This window comes from Ambystoma mexicanum, chromosome 3q, assembly GCF_040938575.1.
Source record: "Ambystoma mexicanum isolate Mex_15411 chromosome 3q, UKY_AmexF1_1, whole genome shotgun sequence".
NCBI classification, from domain to species: domain Eukaryota; kingdom Metazoa; phylum Chordata; class Amphibia; order Caudata; family Ambystomatidae; genus Ambystoma; species Ambystoma mexicanum.
Window position 1 is genome coordinate 1,133,613,667 of NC_090926.1, and position 18,508 is coordinate 1,133,632,174.

The following is an 18,508-nucleotide window of genomic DNA, read 5'->3' on the forward strand; positions in this document are numbered from 1 at the left end:
CTTTGGGAAAAAGACATGCTGGGAAAAAAATGAAGATTGCCCATCTCACTTGTCTCAAAGTTATTCTCAAGGTTAGAGACCCCATTGGCTATCTCTCCTGGTGATGTCAATCTTAGCCACCTATCTATGTATTGTAACTAAGCCATTGCCTTGCAACCGTGCCTCGATGCCCATGGGTTGTGTGTGCGCTATATAAATGCAAATAAATAAATAAAATTAATTCCTCCTAGTTGTTATTTGTGTTAGTATTATGATGAAGAACTTTTTTGTCTCTCTTGTATTTGGAGGGTAGATCCCTGAAATCAAGCCGCAGAGTGACCTGTAAGGATTCACTCACAAAGGACACTCTGCGGCTTGATTTCAGGAATCTACCCTCCATATATAAGAGAGAGAAAATGGTTCTTCATCATAATAGATGGGACCAATTAAAACCCCTTAACTGCCAGGCTGTTATGCAAGTCTATGCAAAAAGGACGACCATACTCGTCCTTGGCACTTCAAGGTTACTGAAAGAAGAATCATAGGAAACATTTTACTCCTCAAGGGACAAGAACAATATATTGGACCTCCCAACAGGGTCATCTTGAGAACTGAACTTCAATTATATTAGACTTATTAACAGCTTCTGAAGATTAAATATAGAATGAATCTATGCAGACTCCATAATATAAATTTGAAGTGATTATAATAGGACAAGCGCATTCAAATAGGGTACAAGTGTATTACGTATTGATTTTGATGAGGCGGGGGAAGAGTCTCATTTTACTTAGACAGCAGCTCTCCAGCATTTAATTATTTTCATCTTACTAATTTAACATTCTAAACTAGTACCCAGCACACTTTGACCACATTATGGATAGCCCCGCAGTTTCTATACATAGTTAAGGAGACATGCCTGATCTCTACAATACTTAAGATGCCGCTTCCGCGTCTCAGTAGCAGAGTGGTAAAACCCACTAGTTTTCACCTCTTCTTCATCCCAGTACAGTCACAGGTTAAGTGTGGAAAAATGAGAGGAGATGCTTGACAATAGCCCATAAAGGCTGGGGAGTGTTCTGTTGGTCTTCAATAGGGAAATGGGGATACCGTGTCTTGCCTGGAGGTACCCCACTCTCAATTCCCAAGTTCCCTCTACACACGTGATACTCCCTCGGTTCTCCATCCCCAAGGTCAGGATCCAAAAGCAATGGCCTTTCCCTGGCCACCTGAGAAGAGGATCCAGGGGAATACCCTCAGGTATCTCCTGCAAGTTGGAGGTGAATCTTCCACTTTTCTTCTGAAAATCTGGATTTGTTGGGCAGTAATTCCAACGGTCAATCCGCTGTAAATTAAAATTTGGCGATAGGGGAGCGGTAACAGAATTGCAGAAACTTTTTTCCTGCATAGCCAAACTTGTAATGAGACCCAGAGTCTTCAATTTAAGTATTTATGACTATTGCAAACTGAATCTACTGCCATGTTTCATGCCATGATAACAGACATTACAGGGAAGACACGTGGGGGAATCTATTAGCCAGGTTACAAGAATTGGGCCCTCAGGCCCATTTCTTTTTGCATCCGATTGGATCTTCTATTAGCGCACTCACCGGTTGCGGGAGCCAATCAGGTTGTTCCAAACCCGGGCTGAACCTACTAATGCAAGCCTGGGTTTGGAGCAACATGAGTGCTCTGCGCACCTGCCCTCCCTTGGCACCGCCATTTGCCCTCCGCTCCTACCTTCCTCCCCAAATCCACCCCCTCCACGCCACTCCCCACCGCAATCGAACACTCTTTCCTCTGGGGCTTGTCGACTGGGGTGCTCGTCTTCCTACTTCAGTGACATAGAAATGGAAGAGGGGCTCCAAGTGGAGCCCTGCCTTCCATATCCATGGCAACCCTGTCTGACTCTGTCCGACCGTTGCTGTGAACGAAACAGCACCACCGTTTTTGGTGTTGTTGCCATTAACACCATGAGGGTTTGCCTTGGGGTGCTAACAGCGATGATCCTGTGATCTGCAGGATACACAGGCCCGGTAATGGCATTGGGCCCAGCATTATAGCCCTTGCTTTGCTCAGGTCTATAACCTGGGCCCCCGGGCTGTTTCCGGCCGATGCAGCCTGCAGAACGAGGGATTATTGCTGAATTATAAACCGTGTGTTCACCTGAGTATTCTATAGTAGTATTCTATAGTAATGGTCCAGTCTTATGGTTGTGGCTCTCTCTTTATCGTTGTCATCGGAGACCACCTCATTCAATAACCTTGTATGTTTGCTTCAGGAATCCAGTGTTGGAAATAAGCCTCATTTAAACATTTTCTTGTAACTCTTTCTTTCCTATTATGAGATACCCCTTGCTAATCTTGCCAGATGGTCATGTTGGCAGTTAATATTGTATGTGTGGGTGTCTAACTGTTTAGCATTCTAGTTCCTGACTGTTGATAGGTAACTTTTAGATGTAAGCAACCAATCTGAGTTCTTATATGTGGATATATGTGATTGGAAGACATTTGTGAACTATGTTAAAGTCCTTGTTTATGATTTTCTGTTCCTAAATCAGTTTTTCGACTGAGTTGTAGCCGGCCATGTTCTTTCAATTTGTTTAATTGTGCCTCACATGCTTCTTATATTTCCACAGATTGGCTGTGCCATCATCGCTGGTCTCTTACATTACCTATTCCTGGCCTGTTTCTCCTGGATGTTTGTTGAGGGTATGATGCTTTTCCTCACAGTAAGGAACCTGAATGTTGTGAACTATTTCAACACTCGAAAGATCAAAACGCTGCACATGAGCCTCTTCGGCTATGGTCTCCCAGCGCTCATTGTCATCATTTCAGCAGGATCTCGACCCGGCAGCTATGGGACAAACAAATAGTAAGTTAAAGATTTATTTTTATATGTAGGCAAGTGCTTTTTTACTACTTTTACAATACACACTATTTTTTTAAATAATATATCATTGGACATTTGCACCCGGAGAAGGGCGCTCAGCCAATCAGATGGCTGGAAACGTTGGCAAGAACAAACAGCATTCCGTCTGCATTTCTCGAGCTACCCGAGGCCCTTCTGCAGCGTGCACCAGTAAAGAAAATGCTATTCGCACCCTGGATGAACATCAGGCTGAGAAGAGCAATCAGCGACTACTTACGTGGCCTTTTTTTTTTATTCGCCTGAGCCTGGCAGGCATTCTTTTTTCAAAGTGCTGGTAAGGCAGCAGTAGGGTATTCCTTATATTTTATCAGATTGTCCTGCTTTGGAAACAAGGCAATCTAGTTTCTTGCAAGACAAGAGGCTAAAGCTCGTCTATTAATCATAGTTCTTGTTGCAGAAGTGGCTCTGTTGCTTTATTTTAATGTTTATAGCTTTCAAGGATCTCAATCACATTTTAGAGCATATCACTCAATCACTCACTTGTTGACTCTGGTGCTCTGTCAGAATCACCCAGGTTTGGAAAGTTCTAGCTTATCCACAGGCTCGCTTATATTATTTCCACCATTTATGGCAATTAGTACTATTAAGTATTGTGTGTATTGTGTATGTGCTTTGATGACAGTTTTTCAAGAAATTCGCTTTACGTCCCCATTGGATTAAATACTATGCATACAGCCTCATTTTACAAGCAACGGTAATTTAATGCATAGGCCTATTAACGTTGGCAGTTACATGCTGTGGGGCAACTGCACGAGGTGGAGTGGACAAGGAAAGATTAAAATCAAGCCAAACTCTGTTTTCTAATTTAATTTTCCACTTTGTTTCATGTAAAAGTAGACTTCGTCTGCAAATACGCTTTAAAGGATAGTGGTGCTTTACATGTATCCATACCATGCCATACCCTGGAATGGGCTCTTTTGGTATTTTCAACTAAAAGAGGAAGCTTATCTGTTGAATCTAAAGGAGTGGAGGAGGGAGGCCCAAGACTATTCATTACCTTCATCGACCTCACCCAGGCCTTCGATAGAGTCGACCGGTCACTGCTGTGGGCGAAACCTGAGGCATGGAAATGCCCTCAACCACTTTTGGATCCAATCAAGGCTCTCTATACAGGAACCAGCATGAGAGTAAGACTAAACCAACAAGGTCTACTCTCACAGGACATACAAACGGCTAGAGGAGTTAAGCAGGGGTGCCCTTTGGCCCCTGCACTCTTCCTGGCATTTATTGGAGACCTGCAAGAAATGAGTCCAACTGTGCAATTCTTTCCTCCTAAAATGGGCACCACTCATGTGAATAGACTGCTGTACGCTGGCGATCCCATACTATTGGACCACACTCCTATAGGCTTGCAGCGCCAACTAAACAACCTTCAGGAGTACATGGTAAACAACAACCTAGAGAGAAACGAAAGAAAAACAAAATTTATGGTCATTTCTGCATCCATCAAAAGAAAAGAAAAGGTCGTCCTACATTTGTCTAACCATCAACTGGAAAAGTCAAGGAATTCAGATATCTTGGAGTGATCCTAGACAGCTCTAGAAACGAATTGGCCATGCAAGCCCACTTGAAATCAACAACTAAAAAGTTGGCCGCACAAGGTATGGCAATCAACAGGAAATTTGGGCGTTTGTCCTTGATCCTGGTTTTGGACTTTTACCAAAAAAAAGTGATCCCCACTTTAACGTACGGCGTAGATGCTATGCCATATCTACCTGCCCCACTTTGGCCAAATCTGGAAGCAGGGTTCTGGAGATCCATACTAGGCCTTTCTAACTCCACATCCGTGGCGGTTATAAGACAAGAACTCAGCTTGCTCTCACTGGAAGGAATAGTGAAAATCAACACTCTCATGCTATTTCGGAAATGTCAAATGTGTAATGAGCTGTCGATATATAATCTGATACTCAGAGAGTGCCACAGTACCAACAACAAGATGTTAAACAGCTGGACCACATCAAACTTAGAAACGCCAGCTTCGGTGGAATGTGACGAAGAGACCTTGTTCACAAATTCCACCAAAATCCAGAATAAACTAAACGATCTAGCCTGGATAAAGACCAAAGAAGCAGAGTTAAGCAACAAACTGGTACAGCATCTTTCTTCTAACACCAGGAAATTAAATGATCTTCAGCTGTACATTAAGAAGTTCCCGTCAAGGCCAGCATGAGACCTTTTAATGAGAGCGAGACTTAACCTCTTGCCAACCAACGAAATACTTGCCATTAAAGGCATATCAACGTCAAAGGAGTGCCATTTTTGGATCCAACCTACGGTGATAGAGTCAATTCGGCACTTGCTTCTCTCTTGCCCGAGCACGCGAGGAATAGGACTTACTTACTGAAAGATACTTTATCGGACTTCGCTTTAAGCGATCAAGACAACTCCTGGGCTAGGCTGATAGGGGGTGACAGAACTCAGTGGCAGTTGGCCACTTATAACATTTTAAAATACGTGAACACTGTTTTACTTCAACCATATTTATCCACATCAACACACACAACAGTAACGCAGGGTTAAGACCTTTATTACTACGAGTGAGGGATGATTTCTTCTTCTTTTGTAAAAATCTAATGATTAAATACAAATAATCAAATAAATAAAAATAATCTAAAGGAGTCAACATATGGTGCCTGTTAGCTTGTGTTCTATCCTTTGTGAGAAAAGATTCCACTCGAGTAACTTCTGTTTCACAGCTTTATTTAAATATAGGCCGGTCTATCCACGTAATAACACATATGTTTGCTTTACTCTTGATGTAGCAATACAAAAAACACTTACCTGATCACATCCTTACTATGTACCAGAGGACTCCTTTCCTGTCAGTCAACATGTCTAGATGTCTAGGCTGTTAGCAATAAAGGAGGGGGGGGCTCTCTGGTCATCCGCAGCATTGCAGTGAGTGTGCAAGCAGGTAAGTGTTTTTTTTTAATGTAATGTGCCTGTATGCCTCCTCACATAAATAGACACATTACATAAAATTAAAAAAAACACTTACTTGCTCGCACCCTCACCATGCGCCGCCACAGAGGACTGGACGGCACTCCTTTCCACAATGTGAACATGCTGACTGACAGGAGAGTATACTGGCGCTGAGTTAATAAATATATCTGTATATCTGTTGAGTTAATAAATATATATTATTTTACTTGAGTCAGTGTTTGCCTGAATCAAAGTAATTGCTGTAATTGCTGTCCTTTGTGTAACTATTTATACTGCTCACTTACTCTTGAGATATGTCTGGCTGCTCCACTACTGCTACCACTATAACTGTGTAGTACAGGCTTGTACCAAAGGTTAAATTGTACTGTCACTTGTAGTCTTAATTGTGTGTAGTGTTCCCAAAGGGTACTGCATATAATTCTGCCTAACAAGCACTCTCCAGCTCCCTACTTTAGAACTACATTCTGTGTTTCCCACTAAACGCCTTCAAAACTAAAGAAAGGCTGAGTACATGGACCAAAAATCGTAATCGAGACACAAAATGTAGATTTTGTAACAAACAAGAGGAAACTCTAAAACATGTGGTCCTATTTTGTACTGCCATTCAATCACAAAGGACAAAACGTCTGCTGTCAATCATTGAAAGTCAACAATCATTAAGCAATGAAGAATGGTTGCAAACGATGTTCAGTGGGCATAACAAAAAACTAAACTACACCTTAATGTTTTTTCTAGTCGATATACGAGACTTACTAGCCACCACAGGCTGTGGATTCGAATGAACATTTCACCTGACACTACTCTTTTCGAAATAATGATCATAAAACTCGAAAAAAGTTCCTTGGAACTTCACAAATCCATGAGTGGATTCTAGAGGATAGAAATCCAAAAATGAAAAATCACAAATGGAAATGTTACATTTTGGTTTTCCAATTATGTTTAGTTTTAACTTCTTTTGTGTATTTTGTAAACCCTCTTTTAAAGGTTTGTATAAACCGAATAAAAAATAAATAAAAAAAAACAAATAGTCTTTTGCTATTTCTCGCAATCATTTTCTCAGTTCTTCTTGTGTCCTGTCTCCTGAGAGTCTTATCTTTCTCTCGTAATTGGCTGTAACTCTGAGTAGCTGTTCCAATTCACAGTCCTTTTATTTCCTGTATCATTCACACACAGATTGGTGGACCAACCTCCTTCCTGTGGTTGATTTCTCTATGCTGAAATATACAAGTAAAGTCTATATTTGACTCTTCTTCCGCTTAGGATTTTCCCAATCACTGGGACGGGTTTGAGTCCCAAAGAATGCCTCATTCTTCTGGTAGTCTTGCCATTCACTGGGACGGGTATGATGGCTTTAATTTTTCGCTTGGCAGACAAAGTTGCTCAATTATACAATAACAACTATCACATTCATCTGGACCCTGAACAGTGGTCTATTGCATGCGTGGTTAACCCAAGTTCATACATACGCCCATGACAGTCAGCTATAGGGTCCACCCTGTGTATCTCCCTGTTCAGTAACCAATTTTTTTTTTGTTCATTTTTTTTGTGTTCTTGTATTGCGCCACTAACCCAAAGGCCTCAGGGCGCACACAGGAGAAAGGAAAAGAGACAAACAACAAAAATCAAGAGATCCAAAGAGAACAGAAAAGAAGAGGCAAAAAAAATCATCCTACATGCCAACAGAAGAGAGATCATTTAGTATAACACATAAGTGGCAATGTAAGGATGAGTGTCTAAACATAAAGAGAGAAAAATGACCCATGACCTATATCAAATAGAAGGGTTTTTAATTGTTTCCAATGTAACCAATGTAACCAATGTAACCAATGTATAATCAGTTCTATAAAACCTTTCAAACAGTTTGTTGTCGCGCATTGTAACCTCCTAATTCACCCCCAAATATCTTTCACCTTGGATGTACCAGTTAATGTACCTATGTACGTGTCTTCGCAGTGCTCCGGCCAGGTTAGGTCAGACATCCAGTCCCTTCCCAACGAGGGGCCCACAGCCTTCCACTTCCTCAATTTGCAACGTTTAGCAATCATACACCCAATATATTTGTTCAGGAATGCCTTCCCACAACCCAAACAACACACTCATGGGGGAAAAAACCAATGTGTGATTCTTGATTTCAGACTGCGTATCTAAAACGTGTTTCCAGAACTCTGACAACTGATTCCAGTTCCACAGCATGTGTGAATGATACGTCCTCTCCTCTTTACAATGGGAGCACCTACCATCCGCATCAGGGTGCACCCTTGATGTAAGTTTACCTGGGGTGTAGTACAATCTGTTCAAAATCTTATACTGAATAAGTTTGAATCTAGAGTTTAACAACACTGTTTTTGTCAGAGAACACGTGTCCCCACTGCTCTTCTGAGATCTCAATCCCCAGCTCTTCCACCCGTTGTTGCTCCACCGTGGTGTAAGAGGATTCAATTCAACACTACAGCTAAGTCAACGCCTAGTCTAGAATAGTGAATGAAAACCCTTATTGAAATATCTTTATGTCCAGTTCATGCGTTCTGGATGACTACCCCTATATAACACCCCTCTCTTGGAATCCCCCTGACCCCACTGAGCCAAGAAATAGTTCTGTTTTGCAAGTTAAAAGGTTTATTTGATAATTTAAACAATCGATATATATATCACACTTTCTAATAATTAATAATTGAATATCACACTTAATCTGAGCAGTAATCAATAATGGATAGTCTGGCACTAGCACACTTGTGAATAGGAACAGAAGAATAAGGTGGTAGAGAATACTTTATATAAGTTCAGATGGATGTAATGTTGAATGAAAAATGCAATACAGAAAATACTCAATATGATTTCAACAAAACAATGTAATCACTTTTCTCTGGCAATTCACCCCCCCTTTTATGCAATGCAAGGAAATGGAAGGAAAGCACATAGTTCTCAGAAATGCAATCAAATGTAATTCAGTTCACCCCAGCAAGCTTAGACTACAGAAGTTTGAAACACAGGCCCAAAATGCTTTTATATGTGCTGACGATGAAGTGAAAAATATGCTAAAATGCTTTTAATTCCCTCTAGAGGTTCAGGGTGAGTGGTGTCAAGTTAATATTAGTCCAGGCTCACTCTAGCAATGATTCAGGGATGGTTCTTAAGAGGCAAACGATTTTTTAGCAAGGAAAGCAAGGAAGCTGCTGTTTTCACACGTGGAGAAATTTGCAAATCGCGGCAAATTCGCGAGTGCGTTTTTCGCGATTGCGGCAAAAGAAGTGTATGGAATAGGAATGCGGTTCTAGGTTCGTTGCTATGGTTCGGAGTTATGAACGATTTTGTGAAGGTTGTTTTTCGGATTTGAAAAACTTGCAGCTAAAAAATGACAGATGACAGCTTTGCAAATGACAGGTGACAGTTAGGAGGCAGTTCTGGTTAGATTAAAATAGATTGAATTATATTATTTTAACTAAGAGATTGGTTCTGCACAGTTCTGCTAGGTACTCACAATATATTTAGAAATAGAATGGGCCTCGCCACGGATCTGGTCAGGTTTTCTTCACTCGCCACGGACGGTCTCTGCGCACAGCGTCTGGGTCAGCTCTCTAGTTCTGCGAACAGCGGTCTGGGTCAGCTCTACTCTGCTGGTCTGGTCTGGGTCTCTGGTTCTGATCAGGTCTGTGGGTCCGGATACAGCGGTCTCCGGTTCAGCTGGTCTCTCTCTGGATACAACACTGCTCTCTGGCAAATGGCAAGAGTTCTTGCAAAGAATTCAAACAGCTCGCCTGGCTGTGATAGTGGCAATGATTTGAGGCGTGCTAAAGAGGGATTTAGCTTGTAGTTGACCTCTCTGCTACAAATTCTGAAGTAAAGTCTTGGTCTCTGAAGGTGGATAGATTGAAGTCTCTATGTTGGCTCTCTGGAGGTTGATGGAGGTAAAGTATGGATTTTCCCGGCAGAGCGTCTCGCAGCAGATGGAATAGAATGTCCCTCTCTGTCCTGACTGTCTGCTTTTATGTGTTTTGAAAATGTGTGTGCAGCATCACTAGGCTCTACCCCTCTCCACTTGTCATTGGCCACTTCATCCTCTTCCCCTTGATTGGGGGAATGAAATGAAGTGTCATCATGATGAGGTCTGTTTATGATACAGAGAACCCACCCCTGTCAAATTACACACAATCTATATTTTGACCCAAAAGACATATTTGCACAGGTACACATTTGTTTAAAATTACATGCACCCATCACATATCACAGGAGGTATACCCTGTCCAAATCTGCTCTTCCTGGGAGCTTGCATTCAGAAATGGCAACATTTGCACTTTTTAACTGGTTTCGTAATATCGGACATTACCCCAAATTTATACACATGTGCGCAAGGAGTATGGACATTACTTGATGAAGTGTCAGATTTTTAACATGCATACATTTTAAGTAATACCCTCTTAACTGCTAGCTTGCCCCCGGATCATGCCACCGGTTCTAAAAACCTCTTAAAATGTGGGCAGAAAAATCACAAGAATTATGGTATCATTTAAATAATTTTCACAAGTCCGCTCTATGAATGATCCATCTTTTTATAGTTATGTTCTGGCCCCAAAGGGGTGTGGTTTCCCCCCAGCACAAGGTTGAATTTCTGGTTTTTCCAGTTCTGCCAAGCCAGCTTGCTCTCACAGGCAGTGCTCCTCCCCTTTCCTTCCAGGAGGAAGCCACTTTTACGGCCCCCATAATAAAACATTTGCCTGAGTCAGGACAGGGCTTTGTTCAATTTCCTGCAGAGCCCAGGTAATTCAATCAGAGAAGTGTCATATCCCTTTTGGTGGGAGCAGCAAAAGGCAGATAGGCCTGGGAACACAGCTGTTGTGCAAGTCTCATCTCCTGTCGGGGGTAGCTGGTGGGCAGAATTCAGTTCCTTAAGCCAGGCCCAGCTAATGTCACTTTTAGTTACCCAGTTTTCTGCATTCAAATAAAATTAACCATTTTTACATATGCAGCTAGAATGCTGATTCTAAGTTTAAAACTATGACATTTAAACAATTGCAACCTATGTGACACTCAAAAGTAGGTCACTCATTTCTTTTAAACATTTAGATTTTTAGTGTCTTTCAGTCCAAATTTACTTAAACTGCTGAAATCCACAACTCAGCCAGTCTTGTTATAAACCTTCAAGTCACTTCAGAATATAACTTTAGATTGTATCCACCTCTCAGTAAGTCTTTCTTTGGCCTGCTTTGGGTTCATTCATTCAGTTTTACACAAAAAAAAAAAATTCTGGTGTTGTTTTAAAACGCCGGCTTTCTGATAGTGGTGAGTACTGGTAATGCACCCATTTTTGGGATTTAAATGAATTCCCCACAATTCTAGGTTGCTTTTCGCAATCAGCATTGCCATTCCCAATGGTTTCAGGCTACTGTGTGGGTAGTCCAATGGTGGTTTTAGGCAGTGCCCCTCTGTGCCCATAACATCGGCAAAAATGAGTGGCAGCCTATTCTTCATGCATTTCCCTGTGCATTTTCTGGGAAGCTCTGGCCATCATGATGTTTTCCATGTCAGTACTGCACAGTTTTGAGGTAGGGCTCGGATGCATGGATAAAAACATCCCACAGTGGTCATCGACCTGCCCAATTTTACCAATGAGCATCCTGTACAATGTTGACAGTATTCTGCGACACCCATAGTAGATGGAGATGTATACTAGGAACTCATTATCTGGGGGTTCCATGAGGTATGCAACCCATGGTTTGGATGCAGCTGCCCGCAGGCTGTAATATTGCAGGATTTCCGTCTGTGTGCCTGCGTGCTCTTGGTCGCATGCTTGCATGGTAAGAAAGTTCCCCTCTGGAAACAGACCCCCCAGCGCCTGGTAGCCCAGTTTCTCGCCTGAAGTGTCCCATCCCAAGTGAGGCCCAGTCTGACGAGTTTCCTCAAGGTAAATCACTTGTTATAGAGGGGTAGCCTCCCACTGATTGCTGGAATAAAATACGCTGTGCCCAAGTGGCAGTGGGCACAGGATCGAAGTGGCAATCATCCATCTACATGGTGTCGAAAAGGAGGGTTTTAATGTCGGGTTTGCCAGCAGCCAGACATTCCGGTCGAACATGAGGAAGAGTCCCATCAGTGCCGTACCAGAAAGATGCAAAATGTGCCTGAGCTGCTAACCAGTACATCTCAAAATAAGGTGCAGAAAATTGTGCTGTCTGTCAGGGGGAATATTTCAGACTTTGTGTAATTGATCGCGAACCTTGAGAACCTACCAAACTCCATGTCATCCCGTATGATCGGATCTAGGTTAATATGCAGATATCAGATGTATAAAAGTATGTTGTCTGCATAGAGGGCGATCAATTCTGGGCATCCGAATAGTCTGATCCCCCTCCTCTTGTGGCAATCTCTGATCATGTCTGCCATGGGCATGATGGTCAATGCAAACAGTAGTGGGGACAAGGGACAGCCTTGGCGCGTTCCCCTTCCCAGAGACAATGGCTCAGACAGTTGCAAATTGACAAGGACCCTAGCTAAAGGCCACGAGTATGGGAGTTTAATAATTTGAATAATGCTATCCCTGAGTCCACATTTGTCTAGAATCACAAACAGGTATTCCTGTGAGACTATATCAAAGGCCTTCTGTGCATCCAGAGCGACCACAAAGGCAGAGGCATACTGGGACAGATAGGAAATAACAGTGAATAGCAACGGGCATTCAGTGCTGTGGACTTTCCCGGGATAAATCCTGCGTGGTCACTGTGCACCAGGTGAGGGATCAGGTGGAGCAATCTGTTTGCTATAATGTAAGCAAACATTTTGGTGTCTACATTTATTAGCGACAGCGGTCTGTATGACCCACAGTCATTAGCCGGTTGATCTGGCTTAAGCAAAATTGTAATGGTGGCTTCCCAGAGTGATTCAGCAGGATGCCATTAGCCAGTGCCTTTTCCAACACTTGTAGGAGGTGGGGAGCCAGTATTACCCCGTACGCTGCGTAGAACTCAGCAGTCAGCCCATCTGGCCCAGGAGCCTTTCCTCTGGTGAGGTCCCTGATTACACCCATGAGATCTTCTATGGTAAATGGCGTATTGATCCCCTCCCTAGCACTCGCCGACAGCCGGGACATAGGTATACCCTTCAATGTGGAGTGGAAAGGCCCCTCTGCGTGCAGCAGAATAGCCCAATATTGGGATCCATAGAAGCGCCCAATATTCCAGGTTCTCTCGGTCCGAGTATTTACACTCTCCTCTTTCATCAAGGATCTCATCAACTTGTAGGGGTCTGTGTTCAGCCGATATCAGGTGAGCTAGCGTCCTCCCTGGGCGAACTCCCGCCCCATATTCCTCGTCACTGCCTGCTTTGCAAAGTATTTAGTTTCCCTCTGCTAATGGGCTTGGTACTGCTCAGCATGGATGTCTGCCAGTACCATTGGGCCTGGAGCAGCTACGTAAGCCGTTTCCAGTCTGCAGGTCACGTCCCAACAGTCCTGAGTTGAAAGGGCCATACCCCTGATATACACCTTAAATGCCTGCCACATCGTGCCGTGCGATGTGGCCTCTGGGACGTTATGGAGAAAGTGTAACGCTCACCTGACTCCCACGGAGGCGCTGGCCTGGTTCGCGCTGCTGTGACCTCTTCTAAGGTGATGCGCAGGGTTCGGAAGACAGACTGGACCGGGCCCCCAAATCTGGCTTGTCTGGCTCGCAGAAGTATCCTTCTGTAGGCGAAAATAGGGGATTAACTGTCTGTGGGGTAATGCAATCAGCCTCCCACTTTCCCCTCTCACCCTCCTCGAAACCCTTCTGTGATTCCTCGTAGCGTCTCACCTTAGGGTCTGGAAGGACAAGCTCTCCATCCTGCTTCTGATGCAGGGGCGCGTTGGTATCCAGTTACTTCACTGGATTTTCGGATTGGTGAGAACCAAACTTGCTTGGCTTCCAGGTAAGTTTTTTGATAAGAGGTTCCCCTTGTGTCCATGCATTAATGTACTAATACTAGTGTCTTTTTCCCCATAGGGGCCAGGGTACGGAATGCCGGGGAACAGGCACCGACCCGAGATGAGAGGTGAAATCCTTGTAGAAATCAGGTAAGTCTTTAATGAGCTTTTTTGGTAATGTCTTTTCATTCGCTCATTAACGCTGATGTCTCTTTTTTTCCCCTTAGGGGCCGGGGTCCGGAAATGCCAGGATGCGGCGCGGACCCGAAATGAAGAGGGAATGAATCAACAGGTAAGTCTTAACATGGAGATTTAGCTTTCCTTATTCCCTTCTCTCTCTCACCTTTTGTTCTGGTCTTTTTTTTCCTAGGCGCTGAGGCGTGACTGCGAATCCGGATGATCGCTGCTGAACATGGAGGCGCCCTGTAAAGGTGAGTGGAATGCGGCGCTGCAGCGATCGACGCGATGAGCTTTTAAATAAAAGTCTTCCTTTTCAGGATTGTCAGCGAGATGTCTCCGGGTTGCGGATTTAGCAGGTAAGGACTTTTCCTTCTCCTGTTCTCTTCTTCTCTTCCTTTGCAGGTGATCCAGGATGCTGGCAGGCGTGGCAGAAGTCAGGATGCAGGAGCAGACACGGTGAGCGTTCAGCTGCTAGATGCAGAACAACGCGAAGCACGTGTGGCTGTTCGGGTGGGGTTTAAATAGCCTTGGAAGAAGTTCCAGGTATGTATCCTTCCTCCAATCAGGTATGTATCCTTCCCCAACCACGCCCGGATGGTAAATTAGTCCCACAGGTAAAGTAGTTCCTTTCAGGCCTCAAGGAGGCTGGGATCCTGCAGCATGGTCTGCATCAGGTAAGTGCACCCAAGCACTTCCATAATGAGCCTGGCGCCTATGGCGCCAGGACACTGTCCAAAGGGCCCCTATATGGGGTTGCTGGGTCCTTCCTTGGGGACTGGATGTCCGCTTTCGGGGACGCAGGGCTTGAACCGGCTCCCCGGGAGCGGGCATCATGACAGCACTCCCCCCCAAGGCCCCTCCCAAGGTTGTTCCCTCCGGGGGTTTTGGTTTGTCTGGGAAGAGTCGGTGGAATTTCCTGACTAATCGAGGTGCATGCACATGGTCGCTGGGTTCCCACGACCTCTCCTGAGGTCCGTACCCCTTCCAATCAATTAGGTAGAACAGTTTTGACCTAAACATTTTTGAGTCTAAAATGTTCTTCACTTCGATTTCGGGCTCGCCATCTATTAGAATAGGTTCTGGAGTTTTGAGTAGTCGGGTTCCGGGTACCACTGGTTTCAGAAGTGACACATGAAAAACAGGGTGAATTTGCATACTAGCTGGTAAATCAAGTTTAACAGCCACTGGGTTAATTATTGCCGTAATAGAATAAGGTCCCAGATATTTTGGGTTAAAAGATCGAGGCCCTTTGAGTTGTAAATGTCTGGTAGCTAACCACACTTGATCCCCAATCTGATACGGAGGTGCTTCACTCCGATGTAGATCAGCATTCTCCTTGTATTTTCTCTTGGCTTGTTGTAAATGCGTAGTTGCCTCTTTGAAGGCTTGGGTAATTGTAGAATGCAGATGTTCTACTGCAGGCATTCCGAGGTTCTGAGGTGAGTCAAGGTTTGAGGTTCGAGGGTGATGCCCAAACAAAGTATAAAAAGGACTGTGGCCAGTTCCAGAATGTACCGAATTATTATATGCGTATTCGGCTATCCAAAGAATGTCTTTCCAGTTGCTTTCAGATTGCTGTAACATACACCGTAAGTATTGCTCAAGGGTCTGATTTGTCTTCTCGGTCTGACCATCGGTCTGAGGGTGGTGACTGGTCGATAATCTTACGTCGATGTGTGCCATTTGACAACATTTGCGCCAGAAGTGGGAAATGAATTGGCTTCCCCGGTCAGAGATTAGTATAGATGGGAATCCATGTAGCCGAACAATATTTTCGAGGAATTTTTTGGCTAGGACAGAAGCTGAAGGTAAACCTTTCAAAGGAATAAAGTGGGCCATTTTGGAAAACAAATCCACAATTACCAGAATAGTATTGTACCCCGAACAAGGAGGCAGGTCCGTAATAAAATCCATTGATAGGGTGTGCCAGGGTGCTGGCGGTATGTCTAGAGGTTGAAGGAGACCGGCTGGTCTTTACTTTTGACTTTTATTTTGGGCGCAAACACCACAGGACATCACAAAAGATTTAACATCTTTTCGCCAAGAGGGCCACCAAAATTGTCGTTTCACCTTTTCCTCTGTCTTGGCAATACCGGGGTGTCCCTCTATTAATGCATCATGATAACCGGAAATAACTAGTTCGTGTAATTCCTTATGTGGCAGGAATAAGCTACCTTGGAAACAAGGTCAACCATTATCTATGGTAAAGTCCGATCCCTTTTGTATCCAATCCTGTAAGGTTGTAGGGTCCAGGAGTTGTTTCACTCTGGCTTGAATGTCTTCAAGCGTCTGTAATGAAGTCATGCCTAGAATCCTCTTTTCGGGAATTATTGGTACTGGTTCTGAGTTTGTATCAGATTCTCCCATTCCAATTCGGGATAAGGCGTCTGCTTTGCCATTCTTGCAGCCAGGTCGATAGGTAATCACGAAATCAAATTCAGCAAAAAACAAAGCCCATCAGAGCTGCCGTGATGACTGAGCCTTGGCGGTTTTCAAATACTGTAAATTCCGGTGATCAGTGATCACTGTGATGGTATGTCGAGCGCCAAGCAGATAATGCCGCCAGGCTTTAAAACCGGACTTAATGGCTAACAGTTCTTTGTCCGTTATTGCATAATTAACCTCGGGTGCCGAGAATTTTCTGGACCAAAATGCTACGGGATGCAGTTGGTTGGTTTCGGGATCTCTTTGGGACAGGACATCTCCCATGGCTAGGCTGGATGTGTCAGTCTCGACGACATAAGGGAGATCTGGACGCGGGTGTTTCAATATAGGTGCAGAGGTAAACTTAGCTTTTAAATCCTGAAAGGCCTGCTCGGCTTCTTCAGACCATTCAAATCGTTTATCTTTCCTCAAGAGTGCAGTAATGGGTTGTACCACGCGTGAAAATTCCGGGATAAACCTGCGATAGAAATTGGCAAAGCCGAGCATGCTTTGAACCACTTTTACAGAGCTAGGTGATGGCCATTTGAGGATGGCATCCACTTTTCTTGAGTCGATTCGGACTCCTTTGGGTGTCAGGATGAAACCTAGAAACAAGACTTCTGTGGTATGGAAAACACATTTCTCCAATTTAGCAAATAGTTTGTGTTGGCGCAGTTTTTCAAGTACTGCCCTGACGTGTTTTCTGTGATCAGATTCCGAAGAGGAGTACACCAGAATGTCATCGATATATATGACAACACAAACATCGATGAGTTCCCGAAGGACATCATTCATGAAGTATTGGAAGGCAGCCGGCGCATTACACAATCCGAAAGGCATCACCTGGTACTCGAATAATCCGTATTTAGTACGGAAGGCAGTTTTCCATTCGTCGCCTTCTTTAACTCGTACCAGATGATAAGCCCCCCGGAGATCTAACTTGGTGTATATGCAAGCGTCCTTCACCTGGTCAAGGAGTTCAGGGATCAGAGGCAGAGGATAACGGTTTTTAACCGTTATCTGGTTCAATGCGCGGTAATCGATACAAGTTCTAAAGTCGCCTTCTTTTTTGGGCACGAAGAACAAAGCCGAGGATGCTGGGTACTTTGACGGGCGAATAAAACCATTAGCTAGGTATTGATCCAAATATTGTCTCAAATGCAGATTCTCAGGTTCGGTAAGGGCATAAATCCTGCTACAAGGGGGTTGTGCACCGGGCACCAGATCGATTTGGCAATCGTACGATCTGTGAGGAGGTAACGTGTTGGCCTGTTCCTTTTGGAAGACGTCCTGAAAGTCTTGGTATTCCGGAGGTAGTTGCATGGAGGCAGAGGTTACAGATGCTAGATTAATCTTCAGGTTTTCTGGGTAGCAGGTTTGTGTACAATCCAGGAAGGTTATTCTCTTAGCTCACCAATCAATTCGAGGATTATGTGTCTCTAACCAAGGGATTCCAAGAATAACCTGAAACTGTGGAGCCTTGATTACATCAAACACAACACCCTCCCGATGGCCATCGGGACCAATAGAGTCACCTCAGTAGTGGAATGTGTTACCGGTCCAGAGGCAATTTCAGTTCCATCGACTGTGGTGATGACATCTTTGCTGGTTTTAGGACAGAGAGGGAGGTTAATCCTAGAGACCAATTCACGATCCACATAGTTTCCAATAGCCCCACTATCGATGTATGCCTTTATTGCATGCAACCGCTTAGGCTGTTCTGGATCTACGAGAACCATTGGCACAATGAAATGCGAGGTCTGAGAGTTAGTTTTCAAGCTCGGCAAGCGTACCCCTACACTTGTCGGGCGGAGTCGTTTCCCGAAACAGAGTCTTCATGGTTTTTATCAGCGGCTCCTACCGCCTTTCGGGGCGGTTTTGCCGGGCAATCTCGTAGAAAGTGTCCAGAATTCCCACAATAAACACATCATTTTAACTGCCGTCTCCTTTCACGTTCCTTTTGATTTAAGGGTCCTTTAACCCCTCCAATTTGCATAGTCTCAGAGACATCAACTCCCTTGGGATTAGCATGGGTCTTGACCAACACCCGGGTCTCAAACCTGGACCGATCTTTTTTTCTGTTTTGAAGTCTGTGATCCAATTGGACCACTAAGTCTATATACTCTGTGCATTCTTGGGCGGATTTACAACTTGGGCCAAGAC

General features: G+C 44.1%; 1 protein-coding gene across 1 annotated transcript in view; it reads left to right on the forward strand.

Moving 5' to 3' along the window:
- The window catches only part of LOC138447678 (adhesion G protein-coupled receptor E3-like), a 1,605,711-nt gene that overhangs the window by 1,117,683 nt on the left and 469,520 nt on the right, over positions 1 to 18,508 (forward strand). Inside the window, exon 16 of the mRNA XM_069603942.1 lies at positions 2,615 to 2,850. Within this exon, the coding sequence (XP_069460043.1) occupies positions 2,615 to 2,850 (236 nt within the window). The remainder of the gene's footprint in view (positions 1 to 2,614; positions 2,851 to 18,508) is intronic.